Below are 21,916 nucleotides of genomic sequence, written 5' to 3'. Positions count from 1 at the left end.
ATATAATTTGGAGTTTCTTATTATAGCCGCTCAAGCCCAGTTTGCGAGCTACCATGACTACATTTTCTAAATATTAAATTATATCATGTTTTTAACAACGTTATAAGAACCAGTAGCTCAACCGCAAATATCATTGACTACATAATATTTAGTTTGTCTGTGTTAAAATTCACAAATGTACAGACCATTAAAATAAGCTCAGAATCGATTGGGTTCACCCAAAGACTGGGTAAGCTTATTTTAATCCTCACCAAATAGAGGCTTCGCTTGTTGACGTCTATATTGTATACAATCGTACACGACATGAACTCATTTCAAATACTAGCATCAATGTATTGTAAACTTCTCAATGTAAGGTGTAAGAATTCCAAGCAACCACTGAAAATACTAACCATCATCCACCGGTCGTTTGACGAAGTTATTGATACGAGCAATGAAAGATGCACGTTGGTTTAATTGACAAGCCATTGTACATTAATTTTAACATCAACATTGTTAGGAATTAACAGGCATGCATAGTGGAAATATAAAAAATTAATTTCCAATGTAGGCAGTGGTAAAGCCAGAATATTTTGTTCAAAAATAATTATAAATAATTATAATTTTTCTCAACGTGTTTTCATATTTTGAAAACGTTATATAATTACATTATTATCAATTTCGTTTAAATATATCCTTTTCCATATATACAACTAAACTGATATTCAACCACACCTCGATCAACACATTGCCGCTTCTATGGGGAGAGCCAATGCAATTCAATTCCTACAACCACAATGGAGCATATGAATTTTGGTCCACATTTCCATTTTCTAACCTATTCCATCAAATCAATCATTCTAATGAGAAAGATTCCTTAAGTTCAACATATTCAAATCACCTAAGCTTCATTTCTTCAATTTATCCCAAATTTATACCATCGTCACTTGTTGGCATATATTTTACTTTCTTATGTTATCCCTTCTAGTATGACCAGACATCCATCATAACATTCTTAGAACCACTTACAGACATTTTTCCTTTCAGCGGCTCCACTCTCAGCACTGTAAAGCCTAGCACGTCAAGTGACCAGTCTCCAAGACTCCCTCTTAACCTTATTGGTACACCCAAAAAAACACCGAATCTAGAAAAGATTTATAGTTATCTAAGCTATATCATATCATCTCATAAATAATAAATGGTTTGCACTTCTGAAACTTAGTTTTGGATTTTGTTAGAATTGTTGAAATCTTCACCAACCTTTACATGACCAAGTTGTGATGCATTCTTGAATTGGGAATTGGAAAAGGGCGACCTGCTTTGAAATGGTGGAAGAACCATTCTTCAACAAGATTGTAGTTCACTGGTCCATAAATGTTAACTGGCCTAAGAGATGTATAATTTACGGCTTGTGATTCCAACAAGCTCTCTGTCTCAAGCTTTCCCTTATGTTGGCTTTTTGGATCTACTGCATCAACCTGCAGTGGGGAAGGAAGAAATTAGCATAAATATTAAGAGAGGCAACACTGAAATATAAAAGCAAAGGCAAAAGATTCATTGCTATTTATGAACAGCTCGCAAAAGCAAATACGAACTATTATATGGACCTCAAGATGTGGTAGATAATCAGTTTTGAAACACTGGCTTGAGGACCAATACATATACCTGAAGATTCACTTGAACTTTATTACTAGTCTTCTGAAGAATCTGTAAGTTCCAGTATACATCGGAAAGAAGAGCTTTAATGAAGTTAAATGATCGACAAAGTCCATTCATTCAAGATCATAACAAGAAAAGGTCCAATAAGCACTACAAATGTTATAGTCACATATGAATTTCATAATGCATAAAATTAGCCCAATGAGTGTAATTTACTCGTCGATCTAGTACCTCTAAATCATGGTTTTTGGTTTGTTTTTGAGCACTTGTGAACGTTTAGATGGGAGTGTTTGTGTCATTTTGTAGTTTGGACAAATTTGGAGAAAAATGCCATTGTTCGGATCTTGGAGTGAAGCCAAAGAGTTGATCATGGGAGTGGACGTGAAAGGGAAGTGAAATGAGAGAAGAATGGGATAGAAAAGAGGCAAGAAAATGGCAACACAAGGGAAGGCAGTATTGCGGGCACCACGGCGCCGTGATAAGGTGCCTAGGCACCCATAAAGGCACAAAGGCGAGCAAATGGAGCCGTAGCGCCCAGCAATACGCGAAGAAGCAAAAAAGCTGGCGCTGCAGTGCCGGCACATACTCCATCATGGCGTCACCAACGAAAAAAGGGAGAATGCGAATTTTAAAAATATATCTCGACACAATCCACCCTTAACCCGTCTTGCAATCTTAAGGGACAATAAATACAGACTTGAAGACCAAAAGAAAGGGGGGAGACGGCACAAGGAGGCAAAGGAAAACAGAAATTGATTGAGAGAGAATCAACGACCTTTGGGAGGAGAAATCAACGACAAAACGAGTTTTTCTTATTCTTTTTCTTCTCCATGTTCTTTCCTTTCAATTTAATCATGTCGTTCATCTAAATGATGTACTAAAACTTCAAATCTAGAGTTTGATGTAACCTATTTGTCACGTGTTTTGATTCTAACGTAGTTATTTCTTTGATTTTTCCGTCAATTTATTTATATTGATTCTCACATAATGTTGTCAATTACCTTATCAATAATTGAATGATTTAAAGCTTTAAACTTCGGCACTCGAGAAAATGGAATTTGTGCGTGATCTAAGAACAACATAATCTAAATTTTATATGCTTCAAGAGAAGGTACGAAATCTTTGAGGCTTATTCCACTTAAGAACTATGTGCGTGATGATTTGTTTATTTTCAATTTCGAATAGAGATATTGAAATTGAAATACAGAAATAAGTTCTATTCAGTACTCGAGAGAGGGAATATGATTAATTTAGGGTTCTTGCCTAGAAATTTTGAAAGGAAAAAATTGATAGAAATAACTATAGAGGTTGAAAAACATTGTTGATAGTACGGTGAAATCATTCCCCAGGCTTTCATAATTTGATAAAAACTTCACAATTTGCCTTTGTTATTTGCATTGTTCATCCTATTTGCATTAGATTAGTATAAAGACATTTCAAAAATTTGATTTTTCTAAATAAAGAGAAAGCTAAAATAATTATAGTACTCAATAGGATTCGAAAATCAATCCTTATATCTTCGACTCATTTTACTTCATTACTATATTACAAAACTTGACACCGTACACTTGCGAATACAAATCACGTTCTAAAAAACGCGTGGCATAGCCACTTTGGGGTTAGAAGGTTACTGTTCAAGATTTGGTAATGTATCCAATATGGTCTCTACTTCAACAGCTTCATCCCTGAAATTATGCAAAGATGCATAAGGGATATATAAAGTAGATTGTATGTGCATGTTTAGTTATAACGCAAAGATGCATAAGGGATGTATAAAGTAAATTGTATGTCCATGTTTAGCATGGAAGATTGGACAATATGATGAACAAACATCTAGTTCCTTTTTCTTTCTTAAAGCTATTGATAAGTGCATTTTGTGCACTTATTATGCCACATCATTAAATTTTTATGTCGTCAAATTATTATTTCTATTTAATTTGGGTTATTTTTCGTTGTTGTTTAACTCGTTTTTGAAGCATTTGGAAGGATAAATTGGCCGTTGGATGAATAATTGGAGATAATATTCCACACTTTGAAAAGTTGAAGGACGTGAATTGAATTAGAAGGATAGGAGTGCACAATTTTTTTTTATCAAGGGCTAAATTAGCTTACTCAGACAGTTGGTGGCATATTTTAAAAAGGGCATTAATCAAATTGAGCCTTTGCAATTGGATCGGGAATATGAATGAAAAGAAAATGGGCTGGATTCTTTGGTGTGTGTATATATATACACAATTACATAAACACGAGGAAGGGAGAAAAAAAAATTAGCGGCTGCTTGAGAGAAGGGAAAAAAACGGCAGCTAGGGAAAATTGAAAAAGAGGCTGGTTCATATATTTATACATACATTGGAGGCAGCCACGAGGAGATAACATACATAAACGTACAAGAAGGAAGGAGCAGACAATTTAAAGAAGAAGGGAAAACGAGCTGCCTGCTGGAAATATATACATTAAGAAACAAAAACGGCGGTGGTTGGATTAAAGAAAAAATGTTGCCGCCTGTACAAAATTTGGAAGACAGACCTCTGCTGTGAGACTTGGAAAAACGAGACTGAATTAGTTATATAAAAACACAATAAAAGGGCAGTTTCTGGGAGAATTCGGCAGTGGGAGGAAAGTAAGAAAAAGGTGGGCTGCAATATATACATTTACACAAACATTGGCAGCTTTGGAGAGACAAAAAGACAAGAATTTAGGGTGCTGGTTGACATATATATACATATATATACGCCTAGACAGAGAGGAAAAGGGAGAATTACACAAACAAATTTGGACGGAAGATGAGGCAAACACGAAGATGACAAAGACGTGACCACGGCAACCTCACTTTGGAAATTAATTACGCTTCGTCAATTACTCGATGATGTCGTTCAAACTTTATTTGTTTAATTCCGACATCATGTGTGGCTAATTTTTTTTTTTTTTTTTTTTTTTTTCTATGTTTTTTTATTTTTTTTTTTTTTTTTTTTTTTTATCTAGGTATCTCAGCTTACACCAGACTAAATTCTAGACCTTCAAGACCCATGCCCCTAGAACCTTGGAGGAGGTAAATCGCGGGATATGCCTCAACTGGATCACAGGTTCCCCCCATTGACTGTACACTTCTGCGCACAAGAGACCCTCCTCCACAGTGATTGTTCCATACCAAATTTTTGGCCACAGGTTCCCACCAGAAATCGAACTCTCCACCCTGCCGCTGGAAGCAATCCAATGTTGATTGATCCACCAGTTGAGCTGTGCCCCGAGGGGCTTGGCTAATTTCTTTATTGTTAAGATGTTATGAAGCCTTGTTATGAATTTTTAGTTTTAATAATTAGATTGACAATAATTTGTTCATCTGTTTGGATATTTATTAGTGGTTCCTTTGCTTTTCAATTAATTGGCCATTACTTGAATTGTTTGTGAATTTTATTACCATTCAGATATGTAATAAAATCGTTAGCACATAATAATAAATATTGTGAAGTTTGATAGATGATAGAGATATATCTCTATGCTTCACATGGTGTTTGTAAGTGTTCTAACTCGTTTAATGCTTTCTTGTACGTTCGTATTTTTCATAGAAATATATGAAAATCACGTGTAAGATTATATCTAATTGCTATCGAGAGAGACTTTCAAATAAAATAGGAACATTGACCAACAGATTTCAAATTGTCAGTTTAAATTGTCGAACTAAAATGGAGTAGCAAGGGGGATTCCACATCTTAACAATACTTCTTGCAAATTTGATAAACTTTTACTTTGCTTTCTATTTAGTTGATAGATTTAATAGTGTTAGTTACAACTCGACCTTGCTATTCGATTAAGGGAATCATTAGCTTTAACTCGATCAAACACATAGTCCTCGTGGGTTCAACAGTCTACACACCACTCTATTACTTGTTCACGATCCTGTTCACTTGTGGGTAATCAAACGACCAAGTTTTTCAATCAATGCTAAGATATTATGTGATTGAAAGACTCGAATAATCAAATAACTAATAGATACATTCAGCTTCGAGGACTTCACCTCAGCAACATTATGTGCATGAAACCTTTTATCAACAATTGCAAGAGGTGAATCAGACCACTTTTTGGCAAAATCTCTTGCTCCAGCAACCCCGCCAACATCCGGTGAGACCACAACAAGATCATCAGAACATATGGCCTTGGTGGCAAGGTAATCAAGTATGACAGGCTACTTGCAAACATTCCAAAGAAAAATAATAATAAAAAGAATAATTCCAAAATAAGTGAACAATGAAGTAAGATTGCAAATAGAAATTCAATATATAGACAATTAAGTCAGCCCCATTCGCCAATCTTCTAATCATCAGCTTTCAAAATTTCTTCGGTTAATATTGCACCAAAACTCACGGAAATTATGCCAGTGTTAGGTCCTGTATATGTCATGGGAACAAACATCTCAAGGCCTTTTACTTGACAATGTACATGATTCACTGGAATGTCAAAATATCGCATGTACTGACTAGAATGAAGGTCACAGGCAAGAACCCGATCTGCACCATGCTCATATTAGGCCAAAAAATTGAAGAGAAAAAAGGATATATGCTGCTAGAGGGAATCAAAACCACATCTTTAACCTGGAAGGCTAGTCATTATTGTGTATTCAGAATTCAAACGTATCTAATTCAAAACCCATCATTAATTTAGCTCATTATTATTCTAATAATTGAACAAAGTTACAAAATTTCATGACAAAAAGCAAACACTTGAAGAAATAGTGATTCTCTCTGTAATCAAAAGCATTGTTGCCTAAGCTTAACTAACACGTTTACTTATAATTATAAAAGTCAGTTTTAAAATAATTATTTCTTGAGCATTGTTTTGCCTTTGGAGACGGCATTGCATTGATTGAGCGCATCAAGAACAGAATCAAAGGGGCTAAACGCAGCAAGCTTAAACACTTTACCAAACCGATTAAGGTCCGTGATGGAGTTCCGAACTGCCTCCATATTCTGCTCGATTTCATCAAGTCCATGTGCTAACAGTAGACCGTATCTTGATGCCAACTCGTGCACGAGATTTGGAAAAAAAATTGGAAACATTAAATCAACTACTGGACAAGAAGCTGTAAGATTTGGGAAAAATTAAAATTTAGTTACCAAAATCGAAAATTGGAGAAGGCATGGAGAAGAAGAAATGAGAAGTTACTGCAATGTTAGCGTGGATGAAGTGAAGTTATGCATGAAAATGGAGAAATAGTGAAATGGAGGTGATGGTTGTGTAAAGTCATAACCCAAAAATCACTAACATCTATATGAACATATATTTACAAACAAATACATTAATAAAATAAATGACCAGATCATACAGGAAATCTAGATATCATTTGTCATAATTTATCAAATCAAGGTTTGAAATTTTAACTCCTCTCTCCCTCCCTAACTACCACAACCCCACCCACTCACCCACCCGCCCAAAAACAAATAAATAATAAAAGTAGAGAGCAATCAATTGAAAATTAACTTAGCAACTCTAATTTAAGATACAACAATTTTCATTTATCAAGAAACTACCATTTTCAGGAAAATATCAAGACGTGAACTATTAGATGCAAAACAAAAATTAATCAATATAAAATGTTTGTGAAATCAAACAATGAATAAACTCAAAAAAATATGAAGAAGACAGAGGAGAGCTGCTGAACAAGAGTCAAGGATTCGAACTTAAAATATTTCAGTGGAGGAAATTCAACTCATATGAAGCGAGCGCGTGTGTATAAATATATAAGTGTGCGTGTGTAATTTTCCAATGAATTGCGAAACAGAAAAAGAGTGGTGAGCTATATGACAATGAAGCATGCAATTTCAACATTAAATCAAGAACTAGAGGACTGATTGCATGAGATTTGGGAAAAAATTTTGAACTTTAAATCAATAATTGGAAAAGAAGCTGGACGATTTGGAATAAATTAACATTTAGTTACCAGAATAGACAAAGAAATCGAAAATTGCAGAAAGAAGGCACGGGGAAGAAGATATGAGAAGTTGTTGCAATGATAGTGTGGATGGAGTGAAGTTGTGTGTGAAAATGGATAAATACAGAAATGGAGGTGATGGTTGCATTGTTATTGCATGTCGATTCTGCTGCGAATACCCCACAGACCAGGCCATGAATCTTTGCATTCAGCACGTTGCTGAAGTAGTAGTTCTTGTGTGCCCTCAGAAAATATCCACACACGAACAGCCCGGTGGTGATCACCATCTCTATGGATATCTCCCCTGTAAAAATAATACAGTATAAATGTGCATATAAGTACTTCAAAAACAGGTTCAATATTATTCCCTAAAATATTGACAAAACAAAAATAGAAGTATAAAAGAAGGGTACAAGAAACACGAGTAACAAAACTATCAAAGTAATAACCAAAATGATTGGTTGAACATCATTATTTCTATAATAATAAATTAGTGCATTGCACTTTTTACAACAGGAGGCAAAAGATTTTTTCTTAACATTTTTTAGCATTAAGATAATTGGTGGTAGACATATAATAAAGTATAACATGTAGGAAGGATCATTGGTCAAGCTTCATTAGTTCTTAAATAACATATTATCATCTTTCATATATAGCTTGCATAAATAGTCACACAAGGGGAAGTTTCAACAAGGCCCAAAAAAAAGAACGTTGCTAATAAAAGAACACGATTTCAATTCCAACTCTTTTTTCTTTCTTTTGGATGAGAGGATAGAAAAAGAAACTTCAATCCAGTAATAAGGGCCACTCGACTCCTAGTTGTTCTGGATCGAAAGACCAGTTGGCTTTTTTGCGAATAAGATGTCCTCCTTGTATCAAGAATACGAAACCCTAAAAATCTACAGCATTGCATTTTTTTACTCAATATATATTAGTTCAAAATAAATAGTTGCCATATAATAAGAAAAAGGGTAAATTTCATAAATCTCCCTGATGTTCATGACAATTTCAAAGTTGCATATTAGAAAATTTTACTTACTGTTTCAACCCAGAATTCATCAATCTTATTATAATGTGTAGACAATAAATAAATCAATCACCAATATAACTCCATTTAAAAATTCATATTTAAATGCCAAACACGAAACCAATATCACCCCCGTATCTTCAAAATTGTACAACTTACCAATTAAATTCTAAATACCCTACTATTTTCAAAACTATACAAAGCTGAGGTCCGAGGATACCCAATTATAAATACCTTAGAGAGAGTATGATTGCTTGCTGAGGATTGGAACAAGGCTGGATTCAGTGGAGTCCGGTTTGAAATCAGCTCCGTTCTCGTCACATCTGACTGCCCATGCCGTTTTCAACCAAAAAAAATAAAAAATAAAAATAAATAAATAAAAATAAGTGCACAACGATATATTTTTGTGCCACGTGTCCAACCAACTCTTTCACTCTTTTATATATGTAGGATACATATATATAATATAATATTAAAAAGCAAATGAAGCCAAAATACAGAATTTTAAAAACATGCCTATATATAATATCAAATATATATAGGAACAATTGCTTAGAGTGAGTAACAAAAAGACATTGAGCCCCGCCCATCTGTTTCTCCACTTTAGCAAGCAGATCTCGCAGTGCTCTTGCTTCTTCCTAAATCTCCTGCAATCTCTTTTTCATATCTTCCAACTCCTACAATCTCTGGACATCTCTTTTTGGTGTTCATGACTCAACGAACTTCTTGAGGTTCTTTAGCCAAGTAACGTATTCTTTGTTGTCTTTGCCGATCATGTACTCATCATCGGTCTCCTCACCAGTTACAAGGTCAGGTATGTGAACTTCGAACTGATAGTACACCCTGATATTACCTAGTTAGAGTTATGGTTTGTTGTCCCGGATGATCTTCAATTTTAAAAGGAAAACCTCAGGGCACCTTCACAAACTGTAAGACAAATCATTATTACCCAAAATAGAGTTTGGACACATGATCAACAAAAAAATATTGGTATATACACAAGTGATATTAGAAAGGCTTCAAGTGGCATAATAGATATTGCCGAATTAACAAACAGAGATCTAACTGATGCACAAAATCACTAACACTTCATTTCCATTTAAGGTAACTTAGGGAATGCAGTAGAGATTTTTGAATAAAGTCATATTAGCAAAATCCATTTCCCAAACATAATTAGAGAAACTATAGAGAATGAAATATCAATATAAATTGCAGAATATCATCTCTTTCATTTTCCAAAATTTTCTAGCAAAAGTGACATCATTTTACCAAAATCATACATACAAAATTATTACACAACATCATAAAAGTTCACCCAATATGACCAAACAACAAAATATATCCCCTTATTAAGAAATGTGCATTATATATTAATCCCTTTACATAGAAATTAAAATGCCAACACTGCAATCTATTATAAAAAATTTCATACGAGTTAAATATAATACGCAAGTCATTCGAAACAATTGAAAAACTGAAGGTTAAATAAAATTTAAAGAAAAACTTCAATCCCTCATTTTTTTGGCAATAATACACGTAACAAAGACAGGTTATTTACAAAAAAATGTTAATCAATAAAAGAAATAAAACCTCATCATTATCCTCGGCCTCCTGGGCACATTGAATCTTGAAGACTTAGAGAAGCGACTCATCGAAACTCAACCTTTTAGTGGAATACTGATGAAGGCCCCTCCACCAAAATAAACAATAACTGCCTCGTTCATTTAAGGTAATGTAGGATTTCCAAATCATGGAAAAACCCTTCTATTCAACGAAAATCACAATTTGGAATCCTCATGGAGTACTTACCAAAGGTCCATGTAAGGGATCCTTCAACAATTGAATCGCTTCTGACCGTGGCTGATCGATTGAATGTCACCTTAAATGTCTACTCCTGTTTCAATTTAAAAAATCAAAGTCTGCTAGACTCAACACTCAAATTAATACCCAGTTGAGGGTCAATTACTATAGAGCAAACTGAATTAGCATCACCAATGTTATTAACTGTCCTGAAATATGTCTGACATGTGTATCCAAGAACAATGCAAAATGAAGGATAGTTTAGTTAAATTTTAAGTACGTTGGATATATTCAAACCATCAACAATCCGTTTCACAATAATTTTGACCTACTGGTACATGTAATTCAAGTCAAACAAATAATGTATGTACTCTTCAGGTTGAATATCATAAACTAATCCAAGATCAATAGCTTCTGATGGGTTCACGTGACAAAAAACGATAGCAAAAATATTTATCGATTGTAGAGCTTGATCTTCAATTGGGTTATTAGCGAGGTTCATAAGATTAGCCGTGATCATAATCATAGACTTAATCATTGCAGAGGACCAATTGGGGTGTGCACTTTTGACCAATGCTGCGACATTTGCTCAAGTGAGTGGCCATTGAGGTTCCCGTATTCATGTTGATTATAGATTTTATTACTATCTTTTCGACCGGAACATTCCAGGCTGCAACAATGTTTAACGCCAAGGGCCAATAATGTAGGGTTTAAGGATTTCAAAACTAGACTGATTAGGACCCTTACCTGAAAAATAAGCAACCTATGGAACCTAATCATCTCTTATAATAGTTGCTTCGAAAGAAATTGAAACTGTCGGAGTAGCCGATGAATTGATATATGTTTTCACTTTTAATCCATCGACATAATTGATAAAAACTGCAGAAAGCAAATAAGCCTTTTAATTTATACTGTAGCCTTCGAACTCCTCGTTTATGAGAATCATAACGGCACAACAACGTTCCTGATTGCTTCACCTGTCTCAATTCTCCTTATCCTACCCGTTCACCAAACACTATTTTCCCCACTGACATCGATGTTTGCAAGAGATACTAGTCTGCAAATTGTGTTACTAGCAGTTGATCAAAGGTAGACGAGAGATAATTAAATTGGAGCGAAATCCATAAGCTGAAAAGCCGACTCTCCATCTAGCTCTTCATTGTTTCCCAGCACAACAGTTGCTCTAATCTTTTTGTCAATGGTGTTTGCACCCACAATATCCACGAAGCACCACAGTACAAAACTCTGGCCCATAATTTCTAGTCGCGGCGCTCACAAAAATGCCATTTTCAATTGCTCGAAATTCACCTATTGAGATATTGTTGTCGAAAAAGTCTATACCCGAGCGGTTAAGGGAAAAAGAAATCACATCCACCCCATCATAAAATGCAACTTCCATTGCAGCCACACTGTCCATTTTCGACACAACATCAGTTTTCTAATAACTATCTATATTAATTTTATACATAGTTAAGTGAGCAAGCAACGCTATCCCTGCAGCCGTTCCATTTGCATTGACAAACAAATTCGCACCTAGAACAAAATTCCCTACACAATGCTAGCAGTGTGCGTGCCATGGCCAAACTCATCCAATGGTATCCCAGTTCCATTGACAATGCAAATGGAAGGGCCACGGGGATAGCGTCGCTTGCTCACTTGGTTATGTATAAAATTAATACAGATAGCTATTCGAAAACTGACATTGTGGCCGTAATGGAAGCTGCAGTTTATGACGGGTTAGATGTGATTTCTATTTCCCTTAACTGCTTGGGTATAAACTTTTTTTGACAACAATATCGCAAAAAGTGCATTTCAAGCAATTGAAAAGGGCATTTTTGTAAGCAATGCGGCTGGAAATTATGGGTCAGAGTTTTGTAGTGTACAAAATGGTGCTCCGTGGATACTCAATGTGGGTGTAAACAACATTGGCAGAAGGATTAGAGCAACTGTTGCGCTAGGAAACAATGAAGAACTAGATGGAGAGTTAGTTTTTCAGCCTATGGATTTCGCTCCAATGAAATTATTTCTCCTCTACCTTGGATCGACTGCTAGTATCTCTCGTCTACCTATGGATTTCAGCTTTTTGCATACTAGCATCTATTACAAATATCGATGTCATAGGAAAAATAGTATTTTGTGAAACGGGTAGGATAGAGAAAATTGAAACAGATGAACCAATCAGGAACGCTGGTGGTGCAGCCATGATTCTCATGAACGAGAAGCTTGAAGGCTACAGTATAAATTTAAAGGCTCATTTTCTTCCTGCAGTTTGTATCAATTACGTCAATGGACCAAAAGTGAAAGCATATATTAATTCATTGACTACTCTGACAGCTTCAATTTCATTCGAATGAACTATTATTAGAGATGATTGGACTCCATCGATTGCTTATTTTTCAGGCAGGGGTCCTAATCCGCCTAACTTTGGAATCCTTAAACCCTACATTATTGGCTCTGTCGTCAGCATTGTTACAGCCTGAAACGCTCAAGTCGAAAAAATAGTACTGAATCTATATTCAACATGAATTTGGGAATTTCAATGACCACTCACCTAAGCAGCCTCGGAGCATTGTTTAAAAGTGCACACCCCAATTGGTCTCCTGCAATGATTAAGTCTACGATTATAACTTCTGCTAATCCAATGAACCTCGTCAATAACCCAATTGAAGACCAAACTCTGCAACCGACAAATACTTTTGCTATCGATTCTGGTCATGTGAACCTATCAAAAGCTACTGATCTAGGATTAGGTTATGATATTTAACCTAAAGAGTGCATACGTTATTTGTTTGGCTTAAATTACACGAACCAGCAAGTCAAAATTATTGTGAACCGGATTTTTGACGATTTGAATATATCCAGCATAACTAAAACTCAACTAAACTATCTTTCATTTAAGATCATTCTTGGATACACAAGTCAAATATATTCCAAGATAGTTACTAACGTTGGTGAGGCCAATTCAGCTTACTCTTTAGTAATTGACCCTCCAACTATGTATTAATTTAAGTGTCAAGTCCAACAGATTTCGATTTTTTAAGCTGAACCAGAAGTTGACCTATAAGGTGACATTTAGCTGATCAGCTACAGTCAGAAGCGATTTAATTATTGAAAGATCAATTACATGGACCTCTACTAAGTACTCCGTGAGGATTCAATTATGGTTTGCGTTGAATGAAAAGATTTTCCATGATTCTGAAATTCTACACTACTTTAAAAGAAAGAATGAGGCAGTTAATTGTTTATTTTGGTGGAGGAGCTTTCACACTATTGTAGCCAAACTGGTTGAACAAACTGGAGCAAAGCTGGTAGGCATTATTTTTGCTTTTAAAAGATTTTACTGCTTCTCCACTGTCATGTGGGGTCAGTCACCATTGGAAAAATTAATTCATGCTACATCTTGCACTCGGGCTGAGATGAATCCAGGAATCTTTTCCATTGTCTTCACTTCCCCAAGTGATAATCTAGCAGCAAAACCTTTAACCGCAATATGGTAGGAACAGATCATGCGAGATTTCTCGGGCAAAATTTTTTTATAATAGCTAAGCATATCATCTGAAGAAATGGCAGGCAAATCAACGAGAACAATATATGTTTCCAGATTTGCATAGGGGAAAAACAAAAGAAAATTACTATACAGAAGAAAGTAAGAAACTACAAGAAACCCATTATTCTTTGTGATTACTGCAAAAGAAAGAATATGTATGGACGCAACGAAGTTCAGATTATAGACATGCACTATAATGAAAGTTTCAAGGATTGAAAACAGAAAACCCCCTGCAATTGGCTGCCAAAACTTTATTTAAAACTCTATTTTTTACCAGCCATTCACTCTATATTAGCATACTCCACCTGCTGTCCTAATTTCCACACACACATTGCATATGTCCGCAAGAAAATACCAAATAGATCTATATTGTCTCTCCATAGATTTTAAACATATAATTATTCAAGAAAGGGCAAAAATCCCATAATGTTGAAAAAAAAAACATTGAAGGGATTTGATCTAGTTTTCATACACACACAATTAGAGGAAAAAATGTTAGAAATCCATAAATTATTGAGAAAAAATGAGGGGAAATGATCTGATAAATGCCCTGTTAACGGACGAGTTAATTTTGAAAATTCTCCTGCACCTGGATTCGGAGATGAGCCGGGACGTGTGTGCAAGCGGCGGCTGATGCTTCAGAGGCTCAGCCGCCACCTCCCAAAAGGTCCACCCCAAATCGCTCAAAATGCTACCCAAATCGAAAATCCATACCGTTTCCACCAACACCGGTGGCGCCACCTCCCAATCTTAAAGGTCCTCGTTGCGCGCAGCGGTATAACAACCGATCAGTGCCGCAAGCGGAGTTGCAGCACTGCGAAGCGGCCACTATGGGCAATGGCGTGAGCGTCACCACAACTACGTCACTCACACTACCACAGCAATGTTAGCACCGCAGCTGTGCTCCTCCTTTCCGGTGGTTGAGAGAGAGAGAATAAGTGAGGCGTTGTGATAGAGAGAGTGTGTGTGAGAAAGAAGTGAAAATTTGTTTAGGGTTTGACGGTGTGGATAGGATGGGTAAATGGATTAATTTAATTTTATAATATTATTTATTAGTTTTAAAATTTTGATTTAATACTTGAATTTTGAAATATTTTAACATGATTGTTAGGGCCTGTTTGCTATCCATTTTTTCTCATTAAAATAAAAAATATGATCGTTATTCATCACATCAAGTCATCAAATTTAAATTTCTATCTCTTGTGTGAAGCCCATAACGACTATATTTTTCATCCTCATTTTTTAAAAAATGAGAAACAAATTTCCTTGAAATGCAATTTTTATTGTGTAGTAGATGTGTAATTTTTCCATAAAATTATTGGATATTTGAATGTTAAGTATGGGCCAACTCTTACATCCAACCCAAGACTCGCATCCAAGCTTATATGCTATTTGAAATTGAGGAAATAGTAGCCAAAGGTCGGTTGCCCCGGCCATTTTTTCAAAACGGCTTTTGACAAAAAAAAAAAAAAAAAAAAATTTTAAAAATGAAAAAAAAAGGAAAAAAGCAAAAAAAACCCCCAAAAAAAAAAAAGAAAAAGGGAAAAAAAAAAAAAAAAAAATTTTAAAAATGAAAAAAAAAGGAAAAAAGCAAAAAAAACCCCCAAAAAAAAAAAAGAAAAAGGGAAAAAAAAAAAAAAAAAAAACAAATGTTGAAAATGCAAACAAAAGGCAAATAGTCAAAAGTACCCTCAAATAAAAAGAAGAGAAGAGGAAAAGAAGAGAAAAAATGAAAAAGCAAAATCTCATTACTGACACCGAACGACCCAGATCAGAGCATCGCCATTTTTCAAAGGGTTTAGCTTTTTTCTTATTCTTCATTGAAATTTTTTTTGTTGCTGTTAACGTTTGAAATTTAAAAATTTGTTTATTGAATATATTATGAGTTAAAAACAAATTTTGAAATTTATTTGTAGTTAAAATGGAAGAAAATATTGAATTTGAGGCTGAAATGACCCAGAAAAATGAAAAAAAGGATTGAAATTCGTCGGAAATGGAGTTTTCGATGAGCGGTGAGTTCTCGTCGAACCGGGTCTGGAGTATCCGGATTCGGACCATCGTACAATCCGTAACGGACCATGGTCGGGGTCCGGAGGGCTGGCCCGGCCAAGACCTCTTTTTTTTTCTTTTTTTTTTTTGCAAGAATCTTATAATTTTTAAAAAAATTTCTAATTTAATTCGTTTCCATAATTTATTTTTCATTTTCATTTTTTTATTTTTATTTTTTTGCTTTAAATTTAATTCAATTTATGTATTATTTAATTTTTATTTACTCTTTTTAATGTGCGAGAAAATGATTTTATTTCTTACGTACTAATGTATGTAATTTGATTTGTTAAATTTTAAAATATGATAAATGTTAATAATTTCTTATAAATGTTTTTAACATGTATTAATTTTGCATAATGGAGTCCCACCTAGACAATATCATGAGAGCTCATTGTCGAAAAAGTTACGTTGTATCGGTATTGGAGAGACTCAATGAGGAACATATAGCCATACTCCGTTAATCATTCATATGGTCCTTCTATTCGTTGAAGGACATGCAATTTTTCAACCAGGTTATTGATTCCTTATTACTTTGGCCTTGAAAGCCAAACGATGTCGATCGACCTTTCAATAGAACTGTGACTGAATAAAGTAAATAAATAATTAAATAAACAAAATAAATATTAAATAAATAATATACACAAACAATTAGAATAAATAATTAAATAAACAATTAAAATAACTGTGAATTTCATTTTGTAAGATTGTACATTTAATTTATTTTGTAATTATGAAATAATTGTAAATTTTATATCAATATTGTACATTTAATTTCTTTTATAATTACAATTAAGATTATTAATTAATTAAGATTATTAATTAATGAAATATTTAAATAAGAAATTAAATTAAATATAAATTTTTTATTTAAACAAGTGATTAAATAAATAATTAAATAAAGTAATTAAGTATACATAACCAATTAAGGTAACTAAAAAATATTTCAACGAGAAATTAAATTAAATATTAATTTTTAATTAAGTAAATGATTAAAATAATAATTAAATAAGGTAATGAAATATGAAATAATATTTAAACAAAATCAAATAAGCTAATGATTAAAATATCCAATTAAGATTATTAATTAATGAAATATTTAAAGAAGAAAGTAAATTAAATATTAGTTTTTTATTTGAGTAAGTGTTTAAAATAAATAATTATATACACAACCAATTACGATAATTGATTAATGAAATATCTAAATAAGAAATCAAATAAAATACTATTTTTTATTTAAATAAGTGATTAAATAAATAATTACATAAAGTAATTAAATATTAAATAAATAATATACATAAAAAATTAAAGATATTAAATAATTAAATAATGTAATGAAATATTAAATAATAATACACAGAACCAATTAATATTAAATACATAATATGAAATTTTTATAAGTGATTAAAGTACTAATTAAATAAAGTAATGAAATAATAAATAAACAATATACATAACCAATTAAGATAATTAATTAATGAAATACTTAAATGAGAAATAAAATGAAACATTATTTTTTATTTAAATAAAGTAATTAAATATTAAATAAATAATGTACATAACCAATTAAGGTAAATAAAAAATATTTAAATGAGAAATTAAATTAAATATTAGTTTTTATTTAAATAAAGTAATTAAATATTAAATAAATAATGTACATAACCAATTAAGGTAAATAAAAAATATTTAAATGAGAAATTAAATTAAATATTAGTTTTTATTTAAATAAATGATCAAAATAATAATTAAATAAGGTAATGAAATATGAAATAAAGAAAATAAGGTAATAAATATTAAATATACATAACCAAATAATGTGACTAAAAATAATATTTAAACGAGATATTAAATAATTAAATAAAGTAACGAAATATTAAATACATAATATACAGAACCAATTAATATTAAATACATAATATGAAAATTTTATTTAAATAAGTGATTAAATAAATAATTACATAAAGTAATTAAATTTTAAATAAAAAATATACACAACAAAGTAAGGAAGAAATTATATAAATTAAATATTAAAATTTTAATTTAAATAAGTAATTAAAGTAATAATTAAATAAAGAATAATATACAAAATTAATTAAAATAAGTAATTAAATAAGTAATTAAAATAAATAAATAATATACACAATCGATTAAAATAAATAACTAAATAAAGCAAATAAATATTAAATAAACAAATAAAACAAGTAATTGAAATAAAAACATAATAAATAATATACATAGTCGATTGAAATAATTAATGAAATATTTAAATGAAAAATGAAATCAAATGTTAAATAAACAATTAAAATAAGTAATCAAATAAAGTAAATAAATATTAAACAATAATCAACTTTGTGATTTCTCACGTCGATCATAAAATTACTGCTGTAACTTGTCACGAATGTTCTCAATCGTTGCGATAATTGATAACTCTAGATCCTTCTTAAATAAAATATTAAGCGACTTCGCATTAAAGAACCAAGGCATCGCTAGATCATCTATTCGAATTGGTAATTTTAGATCCTTCTTAATTAATAAAATACTTAAAAGAATAAATTAAAATAATTATGATTTAGGGAAATGAAAGTTTATTTCGAGAAAAGTTTTATGATTTATTTCAGTAATTATGATTTAGAGAAATGAAAGCTTTAATTACAAAATTTAAAAGTCGTTAGGTTCGATTTGTGCGGTCTTTGGAAATAAAAACCATACGTTTAGATAGATATTACAAATCCGTCGAGTCAATTTTCATTTAAGTACCTACTCGGTCGGGGAAACTTTTCGGCAGATGATTTTCTAAACTTATGTTTATATCTAGGAGTATGCGATTGAACTTCGGGTGGCAACAAAAAGTGCTACAATCACAATGTAATTGGGAACTTCTCACTCGACTTCATTTGGTAGAGGAAATATAGTTTCAGCATTGTTGAATAACATATCGAGTGACTCCACATTGTTCAACGTCATCATGTTGTATCGATATCCTGAAAAATGTTTCCATGCTTAATGTTCGACTTCCATATTTGTTAGATATTCTCATGCACCAATGTGATTTATGTTCTATTTCGCTCATGAACTTATCAAACTCTTAAAAACTGTAAGTTTTTGCGGCTTTCCTAAACAATATACATAAGTAATTAAAATAATTAATTAATGAAATATTTAAAAAAAAATTAAATTAAATATTAATTTTTTATTTCAGCAAGTCTTTAAAATATATAATTAAATAAAGTAATTATGATCCTGTTTAATTACAATCTTATGAACAAATTAAAAGATCGTGTACTCGATCCAGCCCGTGAACCCCCACTAGACTCATATCTCTATTTGATTACGATCCTGTGAATAAATTCTGTGCATAACAATGAAACCATGATAAATAGCAACTATCTCAAGAATAATGTTTAGATGTAAAAAAAATTGATAGAGTTTCGGCTTATTGGAAACTAATGAATTTCATTCTCTAAATATTTTATGAAAGTAGAAGGTAGTAGTACTAGTTATGAAACTTTAACATTTTAACAGGTTCTGTCTTTTGTTCTTTTCAAACTACAAACAAATTCATTAATCATTTAGGTATATAGCAGTCATTTTTCTATCCAAACCACAATTTATAAGTGTATATTAATTTTAAAAACAACATATAAAATAAAGAACGACGGCAAAATGACTTGAATGAAAATCTGAGACTTACCAAAAGAAAAGAGAGAAAGAGGAATTCAAGTAAAAATTAGCAGACTAACACGCAAAGGTGACTGGCGATTCATTCAGAAGGGCAGACAAGCGTCAAATGTTAGGGAAATGAAAGTTTATGTCGAGGGTTCTGAAACTTTAGACATGATTTGTTGATGTAGTTTGTTGAATTATGATTTGGATTATTAAAAATATATGTTTTTTTTTTTCATTTCATATAATTTTGGAATAACTTTAGTTTAGTTTAGATATCGGGTGAGGACATGTGTTGTGAACTTGTTAATAAAATTAATGTTTTCATTGTTCTTTCTTTTATTTGTTGTTTTTAAACTTATTATTTACTTATGAGTTGTGGGTTAAATAGAAAAAATGACTGCTTGTATGCCTAAATAATTAATGAACTTATTTGTGGTTTAGAAAGGACGAAAGACAGAACGTATTGATTGTGTGGAAATATTATAGTTACATAACTAGTAATACCACATTTTACTTTCATAAAATAGTTAGAAAATATACTAGTTCTAATTTCCAGTAAGCCGAAACCCTATCAATCTTTCACATCTAAACATTATTCTCGAGATAATTGTTACTCACCGTGATCTCACTATTACACCCAAAATTTTCACGGGATCGTAATCAGATAGAGACATGAGTCTGGTGGGAGTTCACATGTTAGATTGAGTACAGTCTTCTAATTTACTCATATGATCGTAATCAGACGCGATCATAATTACTTTATTTAATTATTTATTTTAAAGACTTACTGAAATTAAAAATTAATATTTAATTTAATTTCTTCTTTAAACATTTCATTGATTATTTTGTTTATTTAATTAATTATTTAGTCACAGTTGTATTCAAAGGTCCATCGACTGGCTTCGAAGCCAAAATAATAAGGAATCAATAATCTGGGCAAAAAATTGCATATCTTTCAACGGATAGAAGGACCATAGGAACGATCGATGGAGTATGGTTATATGTTCCTCATCGAGTCCTTCTAATACTGATACAACGTAATTTTTCCCAAAATGAGCTCTCATGATATTGTCTAGGTGGTACTCCATTCTGCAAAAATAATACACGTTAAAAATATTTATAAGAATTATCAACATTTATTATATTTTAAAATTTAACAAATCAAATTACATGCATTAGTACGTAAGAAATAAAATCATTTCCTCGCACATTAAAAAGAGTAAATAAAAATTAAATAATACATAAATTAAATTAAATTAATGAAAAACATACATACATGAATGAGCAAAAAAATTAAAAGAAGAAAAAAAATGAAAAATAAATTATGGGAAACGAATTAGATTAGATTTTTTTTTTAAATTATAAGATTCAAATTTTGTTCTTTAAATAAAAAATAAATAAATTCAGGGCCGGCCCGCCCGGACCCAGACGGTCCGATTCCGGACCATGGTTCGTTACGGACTACACGAGTCCGGATCCGGACTGCCCGAAAGACTTTTCCGAATTCATTTTTATTTATTTTTTGAATATTTTAAGAAGAAATTAAGTTAAATATTAATTTTTTTATTGAAGTTTTGTGAATATTTTAAGAAGTAATTAAATAAAATATTAATTTTTTTTATTGAAGTAAGTGTTTTAAAAAAATAATTAAATAAAGTAGTTAAATATTAAGAAATGAAAAGTGTTTGATTTTTTAATTTGTAACTTAAGGGTATATTTGTCTTTTAAAACAAAATTATGCCATTGTAATTTTATAAACAACTTAAGGTTATTTTTGTCTTTTAACCTAAAAAAAGTTATTGTGAAGATTGGCAAAAAATTTGGATTAAAGTGGTGAAGTGGCCACTTGACCTAACCATTCTTAAAAGTACCATTTTGAAATTTTAACTCAAAAGCGTATTTTTTTTGTAGGGAGTTATTTCGAAGGTTTGGAGGATAAGTGCTAGCATCATTTTGTGTAAGATTTCTTTTTTTCGTTGTATGCGAGCCAGTTGAGCTTTAGTGGAATCTCTATTTTTATTTTTTTAATTCAAGATTTTGTGACACACTGAGCATTTGAGAGACAAGTGAGGCATAACCAATTTTGATACATCTTTGGGGCTTGAGGACTTCTTACAAATTAAGTCATTCCAAGAAGTGTTGTAATTGTTTTTATTTGGCCTCAATTGGATGTTTAAATTTGTTATGACTAGAATTCAAGCTGTAAATATTCCCAGAGAATTTCAACTGACCCTTCAATACTAGAATAAACACATTATGCAGTCTC

General features: G+C 31.9%; 2 protein-coding genes across 4 annotated transcripts; one reads left to right on the top strand and one right to left on the bottom strand.

The window, feature by feature from the left end:
* Positions 1–653: 653 nt before the first annotated feature.
* On the bottom strand, positions 654–7,056 carry LOC111398470 (chloroplast stem-loop binding protein of 41 kDa b, chloroplastic-like). Of its 3 annotated transcripts, XM_023025386.1 has the most exons (4): positions 6,477–7,056; positions 5,654–5,745; positions 1,240–1,457; positions 654–765 (listed from the first exon to the last, which is right to left on the bottom strand). In XM_023025386.1, the coding sequence occupies exons 1-3, from the start codon at positions 6,493–6,495 to the stop codon at positions 1,242–1,244; spliced, it is 327 nt and encodes a 108-aa protein (XP_022881154.1). In that variant the 5' UTR covers positions 6,496–7,056; the 3' UTR covers positions 654–765; positions 1,240–1,241. The 3 variants fall into 3 exon arrangements, with proteins under 3 accessions (XP_022881154.1, XP_022881153.1, XP_022881152.1); XM_023025385.1 differs by having other exon boundaries at positions 664–1,457; XM_023025384.1 differs by lacking the exons at positions 654–765; positions 1,240–1,457 and adding an exon at positions 3,202–3,323 and having other exon boundaries at positions 6,477–7,054.
* Positions 7,057–11,966: 4,910 nt separating this feature from the next.
* LOC111399191 (subtilisin-like protease SBT1.2) lies at positions 11,967–12,745 on the top strand. The gene is made up of 3 exons (XM_023026458.1): positions 11,967–12,162; positions 12,260–12,374; positions 12,541–12,745. The coding sequence occupies exons 1-3, from the start codon at positions 11,967–11,969 to the stop codon at positions 12,743–12,745; spliced, it is 516 nt and encodes a 171-aa protein (XP_022882226.1).
* Positions 12,746–21,916: the final 9,171 nt, after the last annotated feature.

The sequence above is a fragment of the Olea europaea genome, chromosome 8 (assembly GCF_002742605.1).
Source record: "Olea europaea var. sylvestris chromosome 8, O_europaea_v1, whole genome shotgun sequence".
Lineage (NCBI taxonomy): Eukaryota > Viridiplantae > Streptophyta > Magnoliopsida > Lamiales > Oleaceae > Olea > Olea europaea.
Note: the sequence above shows the minus strand (reverse complement) of the source record. Positions and strands in the feature narration are given on the sequence as shown.